The following is a 19,411-nucleotide window of genomic DNA, read 5'->3' as shown; positions in this document are numbered from 1 at the left end:
TGCCTTTGACCTGGATATGACCAGGCACTGAACATGAAGGGATAACTTCCGGGTACTGCCTTTGACCCGGATATGGCCTGCTACTAAATATCCACGTATAACTTCCGGGTACTGCCTTTGACCTGGATATGACCAGGCACTGAACATGAAGGGATAACTTCCGGGTACTGCCTTTGACCCGGATTTGACCAGGCACTGAACATGAAGGTATAACTTCCGGGGACTGCCTTTGACCCGGATATGGCCCGGTACTAAATATCCACATATAACTTCCGGGTACTGCCTTTGACCCGCATATGACCAGGCACTGAACATGAAGGGATAACTTCCGGGTACTGCCTTTGACCCGGATATGGCCTGGTACTAAATATCCACGTATAACTTCCGGGTACTGCCTTTGACCCGGATATGACCAGGCACTGAACATGAAGGGATAACTTCCGGGTACTGCCTTTGACCCGGATATGACCAGGCACTGAACATGAAGGGATAACTTCCGGGTACTGCTCTGACCCAGAAATGACCCGGCACTGTATATCCAGGTCTAAATTAACCAGCAACAGTCAATATTTATAAAACTGATTACTGCCACCAGCTCAATATTTTTATTACAAACCAATGCAAATGTTCACAGCTACACTGCACCCAAGAGAGTTTTCAAAGCACAAACTTATGAATATTTTCACTTTAAAAATGGATGCAAATCCACTGGTAAAAAGTACCTAAGGGCAGACACTGCAGCAATGTGGGCAGGAATGCACAATTTCCCCAGAAACCAGCCCAGCATCTTCTGTGCCTTGCTCTGTATCACGGTTGGGAGCACAAAACATCTGCTCCACACGTCCTGCATTCAGAACTCAAACACCCTCATGTTATAGGCTGCCAATAAAACCCATCATCTGGTCCTTGTTAAAGTGCAGCACAGTCCAAAAGCCTCCTACCGTACATCTCTTTCCCACAGTGATTGCAAGAGGCAGCAACCAAAGCCAGTCCAGGCAGCAAACATGTCAGGAAGCATGTGTGGGGTATGTGTGCACATGTTTTTTTTTGCATGTTTTCTGTTTCTTTCTAATAACTGGCCACTCCAGAAGGAGAAATTTATATTTACCTGCTAATCTCTTTTCCTTGAACCCTACCAGACCAGTCCAGACACATGTTTATGCCACCCCACCAACAGAGGGAGATAGAGAACCATTTCTTTTTCAGTGATGTCATCACTGGTTTAAGAGCAGTGGCGTAGCTAGATGGGGTGCTGCTAGGGTGGCTGCTCCCCCAAATGGAGTTCTGCTGGCGCCAAATTTTTTCTCGTCGTGTTGCATTGAAAATAAGTCCACTCTCGCGCCGCTTTCGCTCCCCCTGCGCCATCAACCTGGCTCCGCTTCTGTTTAAGAGCTAGTGTAGCTGAGCAATTTTCTAATATTCTCTTTTATCTAGCAGATGGTGGCACATAGAGGACTGATGCAGTAGGCATCCAAGGACGGGGTCCCAGGCTAACAACCCTGAGGTTGGACTGGTCTGGCAGGACGATAAGGAACACTAAATACTACTATGCATTAGTGTAAGCCCCAGGGCCTGCGTATGCTTGATGTAGAAGAGGCATCCACTGGCAGGTTTCTATACTGACGCTCAAATACTAGTATCTGGACTCAGGCTGGACCTAGTAATGCTGAACAAAGGAAATGGACAGAAACTACTTTTCCATCACTTGGAGGTACCTCCATTACTTCACCAACGTTGTTCTTCCCATTAATGACTTGAATTGAATTTGGGATTGTGTGCATTTGGTGGAAAGGGACATTGAATATTCCATATGCCCATTCTTATACTAGGACTTTTCAACCTTTCCTTTTCAAAAGAGGTCTGTCAGTTGACCCTCGAGCCTAATCTCCCCCTTCCATTCTCCCCATTATGCTTTATTATTGAATTCTTTATATATTTATGATTCTTTCCTTACTGACATGTGCGCGTTTATGTATTTTGTTTTATATTTTGTAATGACTTCTTTTTAGTCAAATTGAACTTGAAGTTGTTCGGGAAAATGTGGGGTAGAAAAAAAAAAAAAATCACTTAGGGCTCCTTTTACTAAGCTGAGGCGTCCTGAGGTAAAAACCCCACTGCTCGCATGCAAACCATACGCTAAAAACAGTTTTCTTTATTTTTCTCTGAGGGGGCAAATCCGGGGGGGGGAGACATGACAGCGCATATCAGTGCAGCCACATTACCGCATGCTGATTAGCGTGGGATTAGCACGTGAGCTCTTACCATCTACAAAATACGCAGCAGTAAGAGCAACATTAGCACATGGCCATTGATTTGGAAAACCAACCATTTTCTGGCTGCGGAAAACGTGGCATTAGCGCGTAGTAAAGAACTCATGTAATGGCAAACTATGCCCACTTTTTACTGCAGCACAGTAAAGCAGTAACGTAGCCACAGGTGGGCCTCAGGCCCACCCAACAGTAGCACACGTTTAGCGGTAGCTGTTGGGAACCTCAAGCTCTGCCAGCTGAAGACTTCCCTCTGATAGTAACGAAAACGCTACTCTCCATGATACCGGCACCTGCGCATGCTCAGTTTTCAGCGCATGCCTGCTGTAGACTGCCATGGTGGAAAGAAGCATTTTCCTGCCAGCTGAGATATATTTTTGGTGGTGGTGCTGGTTGTGGTGGCGGGGGGGGGGGGGGAGAGAGAACACTTGGTGCCCACCCACTTCTTGCCTAGGCCCACCCAAAATCTGTTGTCTGGCTACACCCCTGCAGTAAAGGACCCCAGGTAACTCTTTGGATTTGATACACCACCTTTCTCTGGTTACTATCAAAGCAGGTTTTTATTTTGTACCTGGGGCAGTGGGGGGTTAACAGACTTGTCCAGAGAAGGGGCCGCTGTGGGAATCGAATCCAGTTCCCCTGCTTCTCAAGCTGCTGAACTAACTATTTGGCTACTCCTGAATCAGTCTTTTTGAATATCAACCTCCAAGGGCCACTAACATTCCCCACAGAGTTTAACCACCACAGTTTCTGTTTTGCTAGTTAGAACACACTTCTTGCTGGGGAAACGTGGCCACAAGTGGACCTAAAACAGTTTTGTTATGGCGTAGTGTTTCTGCACTTTGTTGAAATTACATTTGTTTAAAAGTGTCTGCTCATCTGTTTTTTATTAATGTGGTTTGGTTTCCACAATGGCCTGAGAATTTTTTTTTTTAAACATTTCATATTTCTGAACTCCTGCCCCCAACCTCTTTTTCCTTATTAATAAAGTCTTTCCTTAAAACTCGCCAGGATTTGAAACACTAACATATTAGAAACCACAAGAGGGCGCTATGGGTTAGTTTAAAGCCAAGGACCGTACAATAGAAGCATAGAAACAGACAAATGTAGGCAGATAAAGACCACATGGCCTATCCAGTCTGCTCATCCATGCCATCTAATATTCCTTCTTCTTCCTTAGAGATCCTATGCACTTAGCCGAAATTACTACTACTACTATTTAGCATTTCTATAGCGCTACAAGGCATACGCAGCGCTGCACAAACATAGAAGAAAGACAGTCCCTGCTCAAAGAGCTATGTAATAAAAGTAAGCCAAGTATAGGACAATCAAGCCATTGTGACATCACTGATGAGGTTGGCTCTTATTGGTGGCCTGAGGCATTATGACATCACAATATTAGCTCTGGTTACAAGAGACTACTACTACTACTATTTAGCATTTCTATAGCGCTACAAGGCGTACGCAGCGCTGCACAAACATAGAAGAAACGCAGTCCCTGCTCAAAGAGCTTACAATCTAATAGACAAAGAATAAAGTAAGCAAATCAAATCAATTAATGTGTACAGGAAGGAGGAGAGGAGGGTAGGTGGAGGCGAGAGGTTACGAGTCAAAAGCAATGTTAAAGAGGTGGGCTTTCAGTCTAGATTTAAAGGTGGCCAAGGATTGGGTGGCGGAGCCGGTGAGGGGAGGAAAGGTTGGTGGTTGGGAGGCGGGGCTAGTGCTGGGCAGACTTCTACGGTCTGTGCCCTGAAAAGGACAGATACAAATCAAGGTAAGGTATACACAAAAAGTAGCACATATGAGTTCATTTTGTTGGGCAGACTGGATGGACCGTGCAGGTCTTTTTCTGCCGTCATCTACTATGTTACTAAGTATGTTACTTCTCCCAAGCTTTCTTGGATTCAGATACTGTTTTCGTCTTCACCACCTCCACTGGGAGGCTGTTCAATACATCCACTACCCTTCCCGTGAAAAAGCATTTCCTCAGGTTACTTTGGAGTCTGTCGCTTTTCACTTTCATCCTCTGCCCCCTCGGTTCCAGAGCTTCCTTTCAATTGAAAGACACTCGCCTTCTGCGTATTTATGCCGCATAGGTATTTAAACATCTCTATCATATTTCCCCTCTCCCGCCTTTCTTCCAAAGTATACGTATTGAGATCTTTAAGTCTGTCACTGCACAAACTGATAAACAGCCAGTCACAATCCTAAAGGGTTGTGTAAGGTGAGCAAATAACAATAAAGAAACGGGAAAAATCCTCAGAAACCAAGGTATTTACCAAGGTCAACCAACAGGACATTGATATCTATATAAGATTTTATGTCCATGATCTAGTCTCTTTCATAGGGTTAACTTTCCCACTTTCTTACAATCAAAAAATGCCCATAACAGAGCCTATATTTCAAAGCATTTCTGAGTGTACACACTTCTAGCAAGCCAATTTCCCAAGTGAAGCTTTACTAGCTGGAAATCAAAACCCCTACTATGATTAACCATCCTATGAACCGACTCCAACCTGTTTATATCAGGGGCGTATCTGCGTGGGGCCACAGGGGCCTGGGCCCCCGCAGATTTCGCCCTGGACCCCCCTACCACAGACCCTCTCCACCTCCCCCTCCCTCCCGCCCGCCACCAACCCGTCGCCGATCTTTGCTGGCGAGGGACCCCAAGCCCCCGCCAGCCGAAGTCCTCTCTTCTTTGCAGGATGCAAGTTTCAACGCTTCCTGTTCTTCTGAGTCTGACGTCCTGCACGTACAACGTGCAGAACGTCAGACTCAGAATTTGGAATTCAGTCTGACGTCCAGCGCGTTGTACGTGCAGGACGTCAGACTCAGAAGAACAGGAAGCGTTGAAACTTGCAGCGGCGCAGCCTGCATGGAAGAGAGGACCTCGGCTGGCAGGGGGTTGGGGTCCCCCGCCAGCAAAGGTAAGTGACAGCAGCGGGGGAGGGTGTCATTGGTGGCGAGGGGGGGGGTCCGGAAATGGCAGCGAGGGGGGGGATCGGTGGCGCCGGGGGGGGGGGCTAAAATGTGCCCCCTCCCTCTGGCTCTGGCCCCCCCCTACCGCCCGAGTCCAGATACGCCCCTGGTTTATATCTTTCTGAAGGTGCGTTCTCCAGAATTGTACACAGTACTTTAAATGAGGTCTCACCAGAGTCTTATGCAAGGGCATCATCACCTCCTTTTTCCTACTGGCTGTTCCTCTCCCTATGCATCCAAGCATCCTTCTAGCTTTCACCATTGCCTTTTCTACCTGTTTGTCCACATTAAGATCATCACCTATGATAACACCCAAGTCCCGCTCCTCTTTCGTGCACAAAAGTTCTTCACCCCCTAAACTGTACCACTCCCTTGGGTTTTTGCAGCCCAAATGCATGACCCTGAAATTTTTACTACTACTACTAATCATTTCTATAGCGCTACTAGACGTACGCAGCGCTGTACACTTGACCATGAAAAGACAGTCCCTGCTCGACAGAGCTTGCAATCTAATTAGGACAGACAAACAGGACAAATAAGGGATAAGGACAAAGAGTAGCAAGATTCCGGAATCCCAAAGAGTAGCAAGATTCTAGGATCCCAAAGAGCAGCAAGATTCCGGAATCCCAAAGACTACTACTACTACTTATAATTTCTATAGTGCTATCAGACGTACGCAGCGCTGTACACTTGAATATGAAGAGACAGTCCCTGCTTGACAGAGCTTACAATCTAGTTAGGACGGACAAACAGGACAAATAAGGCATAAGGACAAAGAGTAGCAAGATTCCGGAATCCCAAAGAGTATCAAGATTCCGGAATCCCAAAGACTACTACTACTACTGCTTATCATTTCTATAGCGCTACTAGACGTACGCAGCACTGTACACTTGAACATGAAGAGATAGTCCCTGCTCGAAGGAGAATCTAATTAGGACAGACAAACAGGGCAAACAAGAGACAAGGGAATATTAAAGTAAGGATGATAAAATAAGGGTTCTGAACAAGTGAATAAGGGTTAGGAGTTAAAAGCAGCATCAAAAAGGTGGGCTTTTAACTTAGATTTGAAGACGGCCAGAGATGGAGCTTGACATACCTGGCAGGGGAGGGTTGGTGGCAGCAGGAGGGGGTGGTCAAGGGGGACAGGGGGGTGGCGGCACGGTGGGGGGGTCAAGGGTGGCGGGGAGGTTGGTGGCGCCGGGGGGGGGGGGCCCCCCTCGCCTCAGGCTCTGGACCTCCCTCCCGCCGAAGTCTGGCTAGGCCCCTGGATATAACCAGCTAGCTGCTAAGTGCTAACCAGCAATACTGAGCAGGAGATAGCTGGCTATCTCCTGCTTAATATTGCTGGATAGCCGGATGTGCCATTTAACCAGCCAGGAGCTGTTCCTGGCAGATTAAATTGTTTTAAAAACCAGGTGGAGTGCACATACCTCCCAACCCCACCCCCTTACAACCTTACTGCACATGTTCAGACATAACTGTCCAAAAGACTTTTAATCCCAGCACCCCTCCCCGTCCTTCTTTCCTGTTTTTCCTACTACTACCCCCCTTCACCTGCCCCCTCCCGTATTGCCCCGGGCATGCTTACCTTCTTTGTTGCCACGTATGGGGAACGCTGCACACGATGGAACTGAACATCAGCGCTGTGACAAAGGAGAAAAGGACCAGGTAGATGAGCCCCTCCACGCCATCAAAGCAGAAGCCGGTAAGAGCCTGGACGTAATCCTGTGGAGAGAAAGCAGAACAGGTGTTAATGTAAAACTTTTATCCTGTTTATGGACCGCACAAAACGGTATACAGACACTAACACCGACCAACTGAAAAAAACCCCACAAATACACTACATGGTTTATAAAAGAAAATATCACAATAAGATAACAGAACTATAATTAACCCTTGCAGAACCCATCTGGCAGCCTGCATCAAGCTGATTGAAATTATGTTCTATTTGATATTTTTCTGTTGTTGTTGTTTTTATGTGAATATCTGTTTTAGGATTTTTATTGAGTCATTTTCAGATTTGTGTTTTTAATTTTTATGTATGTAATTTTGTTCACTGCTTAGTTATAATCGGGTTATAAGTAAATAACCCTAAACCTAAAGAGTTTTGAAAAGCTGCACAGAGTGGACAGTGTGTATGTATTTATACGTATTGTCTTTATCATCGCCAGGAGTCTCCCTGTGAGAAGTCCATCAGCACAGAGAAAATGTAAAGGTTGCCCCAGCATTCCCTCATGCAGCTGTGAAATATGTATAGGTAAAATTCTCCAAACCACATGAAGGTTAAAGAAAAACAAGCTTTTATGAAAAGGCCAGTCAAAATCCATTAAAATAAAGGAAACAGAAAAATCAAGTTACCCCAGTCAATATGCTAGAGTAGGGCTGGACAACCTGTAGCACGTGGATCAAATGTGGCTCGCCACTAAATTTTATGAGGCCCCTAAGACCATGACAAGTGTACACACAGAAAACATCATTAACTTGAATTTTGGCAATTTTAAATTCTGTATTTCACAAATATTTTCAGAATAGCCACTCTAGCAATTCATTTCCATAATTTTTGGTTATATTTTTACTTATTTATCACAGGAGGTCTATGGAGCTCTGTTCTTTTCCAGTTACTACTACTTAACATTTCTAAAGCGCTACTAGGGTTACGCAGCGCTGTACAGATTAACAAAAAGGACAGTCCCTGCTCCAAGGAGCTTACAATCTAATGGGCGAAATGTCAAGTAGGGGCAGTCTAGGTTTCCTGAATGGAAGTATGGTGGTTAGGTGCCGAAGGCGACCTTAAAGAGGTGGGCTCTGAGCAATGATTTGAAGATGGGCAGGGAGGGGGCCTGGCGTATGGGCTCAGGGAGTTTGTTCCAAGCATGGGGTGAGGCGAGGCAGAAAGGGCGGAGCCTGGAGTTGGCGGTAGTGGAGAAGGGTACTGAAAGGAGGGATTTGTCTTGAGAACGGAGGTAAGGAGGGGCTGTAGATCTAGTGCATTTGTAGGTTAATAGGAGAAGCTTGAACTGAATGCGGTACCTGATCGGAAGCCAGTGAAGTGACTTGAGGAGAGGGGTGATATGAGTGTACCGGTCCAGGCGGAAGATAAGCCGTGCAGCAGAGTTCTGAACGGACTGAAGGGGGGATAGATGGCAAAGTGGGAGGCCATTACATGATTTTGCGGCCTGCTAGGGATAGTACCGACATTCATGTGGCCCTCTGTGTATAAAAGTTGCCCTCCCCTGTGCTAGACAGATATTTTCTCAGGCTTTCAACCTCCCCAAGAGGGACCACTGAAGACTGCATTCCCTACACTCACCAGATGTAAACCACGGCAGTCCACAAGGGCGGTCAGATGCTGCAGGTTCACCTCTGTGGAATTCAAAGCTCCTTGGATTCGGATCACATGGTCCTAGAAGTAACAAAGGTCGGCTAACAAGATCATAAGGTAATGCAAAACTCATAAGCTGAGAAATCGACTTCATCCTCAAGTCTTACATGTGTCACCAATCCTCTTGGACAAGGTGCAGAGGAAACAGTATAATATATTTTAAGCCTTCTGGGAGACTCCCCTCGTCCATTTGGACACATGTCCATTGTGGGAGAGGGGCAATTCTTCCCGGGATAGAAAGGAAGAATTAAAACAAAACCCAAAGTCACATGAAGCACTTACCTTGGAGTTGGGATACTCTCTCACCGCCGAGCTCATGAGCTCTGTCACATCATCCTGCATTTCCACTAGGGCTTTGTGACTCCATGATAATTTCTGTTTAATGGGAAAAGGATACAGTGTAGATGTGAAAAATCCATTCCTATGATTATCTTTTGGGTCTAGTGGTTTCCTCTATGAAAGAAAGAGTCTAGTAGTTAGAGAACCAGAGAAGCAAGAGTTCAAATCCTGCTTCTCCCAGTGATACTTCATGTAAACTCGGGAAAGACACTTCACCTTCCACTGCCTCAGGTGCAACTTAAACTATAAGTCCTCAGGGGCTGGGAAATATCTACTGTATCTGAATTTATAACTCATCTTGAGCTTGGATTTAGAAAGACAAGTAATTAAGTTAAAAAATCCAAACCCGCTCAGTGGGAAACGGTCTGTTAGTTTCCAGAATTTTCATCTGAAATCACCTATTTTCCTCCCTCAACTTGTTTCTATTGCTCTCCTCCTCCCCCAAACTCTGCCCAGCCAATACAGTGACAGTCCTTGGCTGAGGTTCTGTCAACACCTTCCTAAGCAGAGCTCACCAGTATGGGTCCTAAGTCCAACCATGAGGCATGATGCCTGTGAATCCCCCACCATGTCTGACACAGGAAGCATAAATCTGATCCTGGAATCAGATACAGGTTATTTACCAGTAGCACCACCGAGTCAGCCCCCGTCATACACTTGAAGAGATCATGTGACCTCTGTGATCCTAGACACACCACCATACTTGACACATCATCAAGTCAACCAGGAAGTTAGTAATTGGATCATAATACAAATTTAGCTCATGGACCATCCTACGTACTAAGAATGTTTCCCACAGACACAAAATGAGAGAAACCCCCTGGACAGCAACTTTCAAAGACATTTCCACAGGTATCTGAAAATTGCCCACTGTCCTGTGGGTAAATCTAGGTGCACTGTGCAGGAACATTTATAATTTTCACCAGGCTACAGGATGACAGTCTTTCTGCTGTCCTATCTTTAACCAGAGGGTAATTCCCGACTCTGATTTAGTTCTGCCTCCAGACCACACTGGTACTACCCAAATAGAGCCGAGCATGTGGCGCTATTCAGATCATGTTGCTAAAAATCCAGGTATAGAGCTGTTCTTACCATTAAGTCTCACTGAATATTGACCCCTATACATATAGATCAGGCCATTTAAATCGATAAATAGTCAGGGTCACGAAATGCCTAGCACCTGCCTGGGGTTACCCTGCGGCCACCTGAAGGGTCTGCCCAGCACTGTCCAGACTCATCTGCACCTGGCCTTGTGCTCTATATTAGCAACATCCTCCCACTGGCTGGGTCCCATCCACCTCTGAGCTACACTCCCACTCTCAAGTTATTCCCTGGTGATTTCTAGGACACTGAGACCACGCTCCAGGGGTCCCCCAGTTTCTATAAAGCACCCAAAAACACAAACTAGGATTTTTAGTCAGTCCAGGACAGCAGAGTCAATAAGCTAAACAAGGTTTATTGCCACAGAACTTGAACAGTGAACAGAAAAAAGGTGAAATCAGCAAGCAGTAACAGGTAACTGAATATGGATCAATTATAAAACTAAACGTTTGTTTACTACTTGGGTAGTACCTGGGGAAGTCAGAAAATATAGCTGCTCACAGGTTAGAACATTTAACTGCTCACAGGGTCTCAGTAAAGAGATCTTTCTCTCTGCTCCCTGGCTGAGACTGTGGAAAATCCAGTACCTTCAGGCTAGACTTGAAATCCAGGGCCAATCAGAGCCCAGGGCATCAATTTTGAAAGTAGCTACCCAATGGTACTGCAGATTGCTTTTCCATAAGCTGGAGAAGAGAGTCCTTTTCTGCTACAGCTTTAAAACTCAAAACAAGAGCCATCTGCTGGCCAATAAGGAGAAATACACTTCATGAAATAATCCAGTGTTCAGGCTCAGAAACCCACTGTTTCGCCACAGTCAGCTACTATCAGTGTAACTGTGGGCCAAGTTAGGGGTGGACATAGCCCTAAAAATGATCTGTTTAGTGGATCATGCAGACATGGTCGCTGCACTACGTATCTGTACAGTGTGCTGACAGCTGTATAGAGATCAGTGTTGAATATATATATAGGGGTCGATATTCTAAGTGATTTAACCATCCAGAAATGGCTCCTGGCCAGTTAAATTGCCTTTACAGGGCCAACCACACATTTTCAGCAGCCCCTTAACCAGTTAGTGCCAAACTGAAAACCGGCTATTTTGGGGGTGTTCCGGGGGCACAGTCAGAATTTAACTGGCCAGGGAAGGTAGGCAACTCCGGTCCTTGAGAGCCAGAGGCAGGTCAGGTTTTCAGGATATCCACAATGAATATGCAGGAGATAGATTTGCAAGCACTGCCTCCTTGGTATGCAAATCTACCTCTTGCATATTCATTGTGGATATCCTGAAAACCTGACCTGCCTGCGGCTCTCGAGGACCAGAGTTGCCTACCCCTGGCCTAGCGGTTAGTGCAGTGGAACATGGAATGTTGGCTACTGTTGGAGATTCTGTTGCTACTATTTGAGATTGTACATGGAATGTTAATGTTGCTATTCCACTACCAACATTCCATGTAGAAGTCTGCCCTTGCAGATCAGCAACGCGGCCGCGCAGGCTTCTGTTTCTGTGAGCCTGACGTCCTGCACGTACGTGCAGGACGTCAGACTCACAGAAACAGAAGCCTGCGCGGCCGCATTGCCTCCACATGGAATGTTGCCAGTGGAGGAGTAGCCTAGTGCAGAGGTAGGCAATGCCAGTCCTCGAGAGCCGCAGGCAGGTCAGGTTTTCAGGATATCCACAATGAATACGCAGGAGATAGATCTATCTCCTGCATATTCATTGTGGATATCCTGAAAACCTGACCTGCCTCCGGCTCTCGAGGACTGGAATTGCCTACCTCTGGGCCAGGGTAACCTGACAAACAGGACCACGTAAAAGTCAGTCCTATCTTTATGCAGGGCCCCATAACCGGTTACGTGCTTAATACCGCACTTAACCAGCTATGTGTTAGCCAGCTTCGCAAACCCAGAAATTCGATGCCACTGCCCGGACATGGCCCAGAAATTGAATTTCCAAGTTTTTAATGCCGGTGGCAGTCAGCAAAACACTAATCATCGCCAGCTACCTATCGGGCCCATTAAATTTAAGTCCAAATCATGGCCCGAGTTGAGTCTTGGATGTTAATAAACATTTGATTTTTTTTGAGCATTGTCTGACGTTCATTTTAATCTCCTTCGCTGTGTTCGCATCTATCTGAGTGTTGTGGAAGACTTGTATAAATGTTCCTTTTCTATTTTTAACGGTGTTCTTTTCCTTTTAAACGTGAGTTGTAAACCACTTTGATTTGTTAGAAAGGTGATAAATCAAGGTATCTTAAACTATTAAATACATTTTCAATTCGTCATCTACTACAATTTTAGAAACTCACCTGCTGGAAAGGATTCGTGTATCCATTGTTACAGGCAAGATAATAGCGCAGGACATCTATCAAGTGAAAAAGAATAAAATAAATGCCTGTTAAATCATTATGAGGCCCTTTTACTACGCTGCGCAAGGGCCTACGTACGTACAGTGCAAGCCAAATTCGCACTACCGCCCAGTGGCTCCACCTTCTTGCTGGTCCTTTTCCAGCGTCCAACCTAGATTCTTATATTAGTTTTATTTCACAGAATTACAAGAACATAAGGCTGAAGGGCCATGCAATCCCATCCCTCTGCCATCAGACAGTTGGGTTAAAAAAATAAAACATTTCGCTTAAAGAAAACCCAAAATTTCAATGAAACACTAGCTCAAAGACTTTTTAAAGGTTACTACAGATTTGCCAGCTTTGAAGGAAACCCCCACTCACACCTACCACGTGAACTTTTTCCCTTTTCTCTATCCTTACCTCAGCCACCAACCTCCCCCAGTCTCTAGCATTCAGCCTCTACTCATCATTTACCCCTTCCACATCAACCTAACAACAAGGGTGAAATAATGTCTTCTAGGGGAAGTACAAGTAAGAAGGATGTAGAGGACAACTCCAGCCAGAGGCCCACCACAGCATTAGCTCCTTGTTCAAGTGACTAAGAGAGAAGAAATAGTCTTACAGAGCATGCCAGTCTGTTAATCAGTTGTCCCATAGACCCATAACGAGCAGAGCCAAGTGTTTCCTACCTGTATTGAACTATTCAGAGATCACAGAAAAGTAGAAAGTCTGGTCAAGAGGAGACTGGATTCTAAACCTCAGTCAGAGAGAGCAAAAGTTGTAGCTGCTGACAATCATTAAGTCCCAGTCAGGGAAGGGACCAAAAGCTGAAAGCAGTGGTAGAGGCAAGTATCAACAACCTCAAGTGTCATGGGATAATTCACCCATGCAGAGGTTATCTTCAACCTGCTCGCAAAGCAAACTCACAGCACTAGGGCCAATGCAGAAGCACGGGTTGAATGTGGTTTTGCTGGCCAAGCAATGCAGAAAGGTTTCAGCACAGATGTTAATTTGCACAGAAACCCTTACTGCATGCAGCATTAAATGCATGGTAATGCAGTCACAATGCGTTCCACAGCCAGGCAATTTCTTTTTATAAGGTTTTTCAGGTATGTTGTGTATGGATACTTTCCACCAGGTCCACGGCAGCCTAGAAGGGTTGGTTGAGAGGAGTGGGTGTTTAGCGACACGCACTCTCTCACTCCTGCCCCCTTCCCCGATATTTAAAAAAAAAAAACTTGCCCTGGTAGTCTACTGGCCCTCCTTCCCTTCACTTCCAAAAAACTCACTGGTGTCTAGTGGGACCCTCCATCACCCAACCTCTTGCCCAGGCCCCCTTGGAGCACATGCCTCAAACGAAGCAGGAACAATGCCTACTTGCTCCTGCCTCTGGCATCATCATCTTCAAAATGGTGCTATACTGCCCCCATGGGGTGTATCCTGGGATTTACTGGACAGAGACAGTTTGCCATACAAGGGATATGACTATGTTGGAGGCAGGGGAGAGTGGGCAGTGCTCCTATTTCATTTAAGGTATGAGGTCTGGAAAGGCCTGGGCAAGGGGTACGGGATTTTTTTTTTTTTGTAAATATCATCCTTCCTGATACAGCCTGAGACAATTGCAGCTTACAGACTTAATATGGGAGATTTTGATACACCATCATAAATTGTAAGGAGTTGTATTTTACCATCTCTACTATTGCTAAACATATGAAAGATGTACGTGTTGGAAGTGAGAGAAGTTACACCAAGGAGACCTAGAAATATTTCTTTAATAAAGTGTATGATTTTAATCATATGAATAACTTGCCTTTTACTTTTCATTATCCTTCCACTGTACATACTTGTTAAAATACTAGGGGTAAAAAAAAAAAGGAGAACCCCCCACCTCCCCCAAAATATATACAAATCTCAAGCAAGGGAGTAGGGGAGGACCAATTAAACTCCAATGAACTACAGGGGTGAATAAAAATACATAAAATGGTATTTATTAAAAGACCAAAAAACAAGGAAAAGAAACATTTTCTAAAACCAATAAAAATACAAAAACAGATTGCCTGATTCAAATACATAAAGAAAAAATTTTGTAATATACATGGAAATGTTGCCAGACTTGACACAGATCTGTGTTTCAGTGATAAAACTCCTGCCTCATGAGTCATAAGATCTAGCCAAGACTGTTGTGTATAAGCAAATATTGTCAATGAATCGGCATGTGTTGAGAAAAAAGGGCAGAAGTGATTGAACATAAGAACACAAGAATAGCCATCTAAGGTCAGACCAATGGGCCATCTAGCCCAGTATCCTGCTTCCAACAGTGGCCAATCCAGGTCACAAGTTCCTGGCAAAAACCCAAATAGTAGAGATATTCTACGATACCAACCTTAGGGCAAGCAGCGGCTTCCCCAATGTCTATCTCAATAACAGACTATGGTCTTTACCTTCAGCAACTTGTCCAAACCTTTTTTAAATCCAGAGATGCTAACCGCTGTTACTACATCCTCCAAACTCTTTGAGCTTAACCATTTGTTGAGTGAAAAAAACATTTCCTCCTATTTGTTTTAAAAGCGTTTCCACGTTACGTCATTGAGTGTCCCCTAGTCTTTGTACTTCTAGAAAACGTTTAAAAAAAAAAAATCGATTCACTTCTCCCCTTTCTGCACCACTCAGTATTCTGTAGACCTCAATCACCTCTTGTCCAAGCTGAAGAGTCCTAACCTCTTTAGCCATCCCCTTTATCATTTTGGTCCTTCTTCTTTGATTACTAATTACACCTATTGGGGAAATTTTTCTACAGAAACAAAGTACCTATATTCATAACCCAAATTCCTTTGTACTCCCTGTTAATTCTTTATAAACCCATTCAAATTATTTTAATAGTTTAATATAGAAATACACATATTACCACAAACCCTATAACATACAACATATATACACCAACAGTGCTTTCAGTGTCACTGGAGATTTTTTTCTTTTTTCTTAATATTAATCATACATACATACATCTTCTAATTGTAAATATAGAGCTTATATAGCTCTATTCCTCAATCCATACCCTATGAAAATATCAATGTGTCTTTGATGGTTAATCATAATCCATATAGCTGTTATGTCATTCACTTTCTTATAGAAGTATGGAGTCACCGGACTTTAATTACTCATATTTTCCCCAAAAGTCGGGAGCATGAGATAGTTTGTGTAACGAGACCTTATATGGGACAACTCCTTGCAAAGTACTCTTTCATATTTCCGTCCGTCAGATGTAGAAAAATCCAGTTACTTTGAGCACCTGCGGCTCCACTTTATTCTCTCATTCAGTTCACAATTTTTTCATTCGGTTCTCAATGCGAGATCGCATTTCACACTTAGCTTCATCAGGAGAACCACAATCAACGCCCTAAACAAACATAAAAACCTATATAACATAACACCAACTCACTTTTCTGCAATCTTTTAACTAATAAATATATTATTCATGATTCATCTTTTAATATTAATAACAATTACTTGGCAACTTACCCAACGGGCTAATTTCTCTGTCCGAACAAACAGGAAATGACAAAATTCCTCTGTCCTTAAAGATCTAAATACCACGTATATATACCCTGTATCCGGCCCCGCCCCCTAATTACATAGTAAGCTCAAAGCCATTCTACTTCAAGATTTAATCCCAGGGGGGTTACAGTGTTCCACTGATAAATAAAACGCTGTTCGATATTAAATAAAGTCTCACTTACATTGCCTCCTCGATTCCCCTCGGGGACCTGTAACAATGCCATGCATTTTATATCTTCTATAGTATGTTTGTGTTCCTTCCAATGTGAAACCAGAGGGGCATCATCCCTCATGTTTCTAACATTACTGATATGTTCCGCTAATCTGATCTTCAATTTCCTCCTTGTATGTCCAATGTAGTATTTTTTACATGGACAAATTATGCAGTAAACTACACGTTCACTATCACAATTCGTAACAAACCGAAGATAAAAATACCTATTTTGGAATCCTGGAATATTTATAGCATTCGCGACAATCGCATGTTTACAATACACGCAATTGTTACATGGGGAATGATGCCCTCCAGTTCGTTTCCCGCTAGGTCGTTTTAACAGCTCACCTAAATTAGATTTGCGGCTATATGCCACTTTTGGATGTTCTTTAAAAACTGGGTGAATACTTAAAACATGCCAAAACTTATGAATAATTTGTCCGATCATCGGGGCTCTATGGGAAAACGGAAGGACACAAGCAATAGGTTTAACCTTAGATCTCTGTTTTGGGACAAATAACCACTCTCTCTGGGCATATCGGGCCCTTTTATAAGCCCGTTTAAGTACGGATATGGGGTAACCACGTTGGAGAAATCTCTCCGTCATATTGTAAGCCTGATTTTTAAATTCTTGTAAAGAAGAACATAACCTGCGTAATCTCAAATATTGTCCAACAGGGACCCCTTTTCTTAACGCTGTATGATGGAAGCTTGAATAATGTAACAGAGTGTTCCTATCCGTGCTTTTCCTATAAATGGAAGTCGATAACTCATTACAATTCGTTTTACTAATTTTGATATCCAAAAATTCGATGGCCTCCTTGGAGATTCGTGCCGTAAATTTAACATATGGATTAGCTTTATTCAGATCGTCTATAAACTTGCCCAAATCTTCCTCAGAACCATTCCAGAACAATATTACATCGTCTATATATCTTCGCCATAGGACAATATATTTGTGCCATGGGGAAGAATAGACATGTTGTTCTTCAAATCTTGTCATGTAGAGGCAGGCTAATGAGGGAGCTACCGTAGCCCCCATAGCTACTCCTCTCTTTTGGCAATAAAACATTTTTTCAAATTGAAAATAATTGAACCCAATAACCCAAAACAGAAACTGGCGTAAAGCCAATCTCTTTTTATTGGGAATGTCACACTGTTCCAGAAAAGACCAGGCTACATCTATAACCCCATCTTGAGGTAAGTTTGTGTACAAGGCTACTACATCAAGGCCTACCAAAAAAATGGCCTTCTTCTTTGAACCTTTTCTAATCCTGCTGTATCTTTTTTGAGATACGGCAACCAGAAAGGAATGCAATACTCACGGTGAGTTCGCACCATGGCGCGATATATAGAGGCATTATAGTATTCTCAGTCTTATTTACCATACCTTTCTTAATAATTCCTAGCATCCTGTTTGCCTTTTTGGCCACCGGAAGATTTCAGTCGTTTTGCTCAACACATGCCAATTCATTGACAACATTTGCCTATACACGTCAGTCTTGGCTAGATCTTGTGACTCCCGAGGCAGACATTTATCGCTGGCAACATTTTCATGTGTATTGCCAACCTTTTTCTGTATGTAATTCAATCAGGCAATCTGTTTTTGTATTTTATTGGTTTCAGAAATTTTTTTTATCATTGTTTTTTGGTCTAAATACCACTTTATGTATGTTTATTCACCTCTGCAATTCATTGGAATTTAATTGGTCCTCCCCTGCTTGAGACTAAAATACTGGACTGCCTGTTAAAGGAATGGAGGGGTGACCTAGTGGTTGGAGCACCAGGCTTGACATCCAGAGGTGGCCGGTTCAAATTCCACTGCTGCTCCTTGTGGTCTTGGGCAAGTCACTTAACCCTCCATTGCCTCAGGTACAAAATTAGATTGTGAGCCCTCCAAGAGACAGGGAAATACCCAGTGTACCTGAACGCAGGGGCATAGCCAGACCTCAATGTGGGAGGGGGCCCAAGCCCGTGGTGGTGGTGGGGGGACATTTTGGTTGCCGCCCCTCCATCCTCCACCACTGCCCACTGCTGCCACTGTAACATCTTGGCTGGCGGGGGTAGCCAACCCCCGCCCACTAAAGCACCACGCCGCAGACCAGCATTGGACGAAGTCTTTAGCTGGTGGGGCTTGGAGACCCCTTTCAGCCAACCAGGGGCCCAGAGCAAATTTAGGGGGGCCCACCTAGCTATGCCACTGCCTGAATGTAACTCACCTTGAACATCTACTGAAAAAGGTGTGAGCAAAATCTAAATAAATCATAATAAAAGGGTCTTTTCATCTTAAAGTCATCCAGTGATCACTTTTGCTGCTCTCCTATGCCCAATTCTTTTGCTATTTGCTTTAGTGAGCTCGCCAGTTGGAGGGGAACCATTCATTGCCTGTGTGTGTGAGATTGAGAGTGAGGAGTATTACCTTACATTTTGGCCATAGACCTTACAAACGGTATATGTACCTGCCTCAGCCCTGACCAACATGAGGTTTTGCTGAGGGTGAGCAGTTTAAGAAGCAGTGAATGGACTTCTATGTTGCTTGGGCAGATGAAAGGTGGCCAACTGGCAACCCTAGTTGAATACTTCAGAAATGTACATTCAGTCACACATGTGTTCATTCTTGGCACCTGAACAGCATAAAGCTTCCAAAGAAGAAAGTGAAAAACAGATACTGTTACACTAAACTAGACTGTATGCCTGCCTGCCTTCCACATTTATAAATAATCAAAAATCAATTTGTAGAAATCAGCAAAGTACCGTGAAATTGGGTGAGGAAGTGACTGAAGCCATCCACCATACAGAGGAGGCAGAATCATGCGGGCATGAGTGTGATGAATGATGAACCCCCTACCCAATGAGACTTTTACAAAAATCCAGTGAAAAAAGAAAGACCCAGAATGTGTGGTAGAAAAAGGCACTCCGCGGGTAATAGTTCAGAAAGCAGAAAAGGAACGCTGCAGGAGACAGTCAAAAACCAATGGATCGAAAGTCATTTAAGAAGCCAAAAATGGCTCCTGGCCAGTTAAATCACTTGCTCAGGGCTACCCGGTCATATTCAGCAGCACATAAAGAGATAGTACCACTGAAAATCTCCAATTAGCACCCAACGTGAAACCAGCGCGAGTCAGCACTTGGCTGGTTAAGTCCCGATATTCAGCTTAACTGGCCAAGGTAACTGCGTAAAAGTCAATCCTGTCTCTATGTGGTTCGCTGAATGTTTTTGCTGGCTCTGTAT

At 44.1% G+C, this 19,411-nt stretch overlaps 1 protein-coding gene across 1 annotated transcript in view; it reads right to left on the bottom strand.

Moving 5' to 3' along the window:
* The window catches only part of TTYH3 (tweety family member 3), a 200,430-nt gene that overhangs the window by 17,025 nt on the left and 163,994 nt on the right, over positions 1-19,411 (bottom strand). The window contains exons 8-11 of the mRNA XM_030212872.1: positions 12,372-12,427; positions 8,911-9,003; positions 8,557-8,649; positions 6,835-6,971 (exon numbers count right to left, since the gene is read on the bottom strand). Coding sequence (XP_030068732.1) covers positions 6,835-6,971; positions 8,557-8,649; positions 8,911-9,003; positions 12,372-12,427 — 379 coding nt within the window. The remainder of the gene's footprint in view (positions 1-6,834; positions 6,972-8,556; positions 8,650-8,910; positions 9,004-12,371; positions 12,428-19,411) is intronic.

Source organism: Microcaecilia unicolor, chromosome 8 (genome assembly GCF_901765095.1).
Source record: "Microcaecilia unicolor chromosome 8, aMicUni1.1, whole genome shotgun sequence".
NCBI lineage: Eukaryota > Metazoa > Chordata > Amphibia > Gymnophiona > Siphonopidae > Microcaecilia > Microcaecilia unicolor.
Note: the sequence above shows the minus strand (reverse complement) of the source record. Positions and strands in the feature narration are given on the sequence as shown.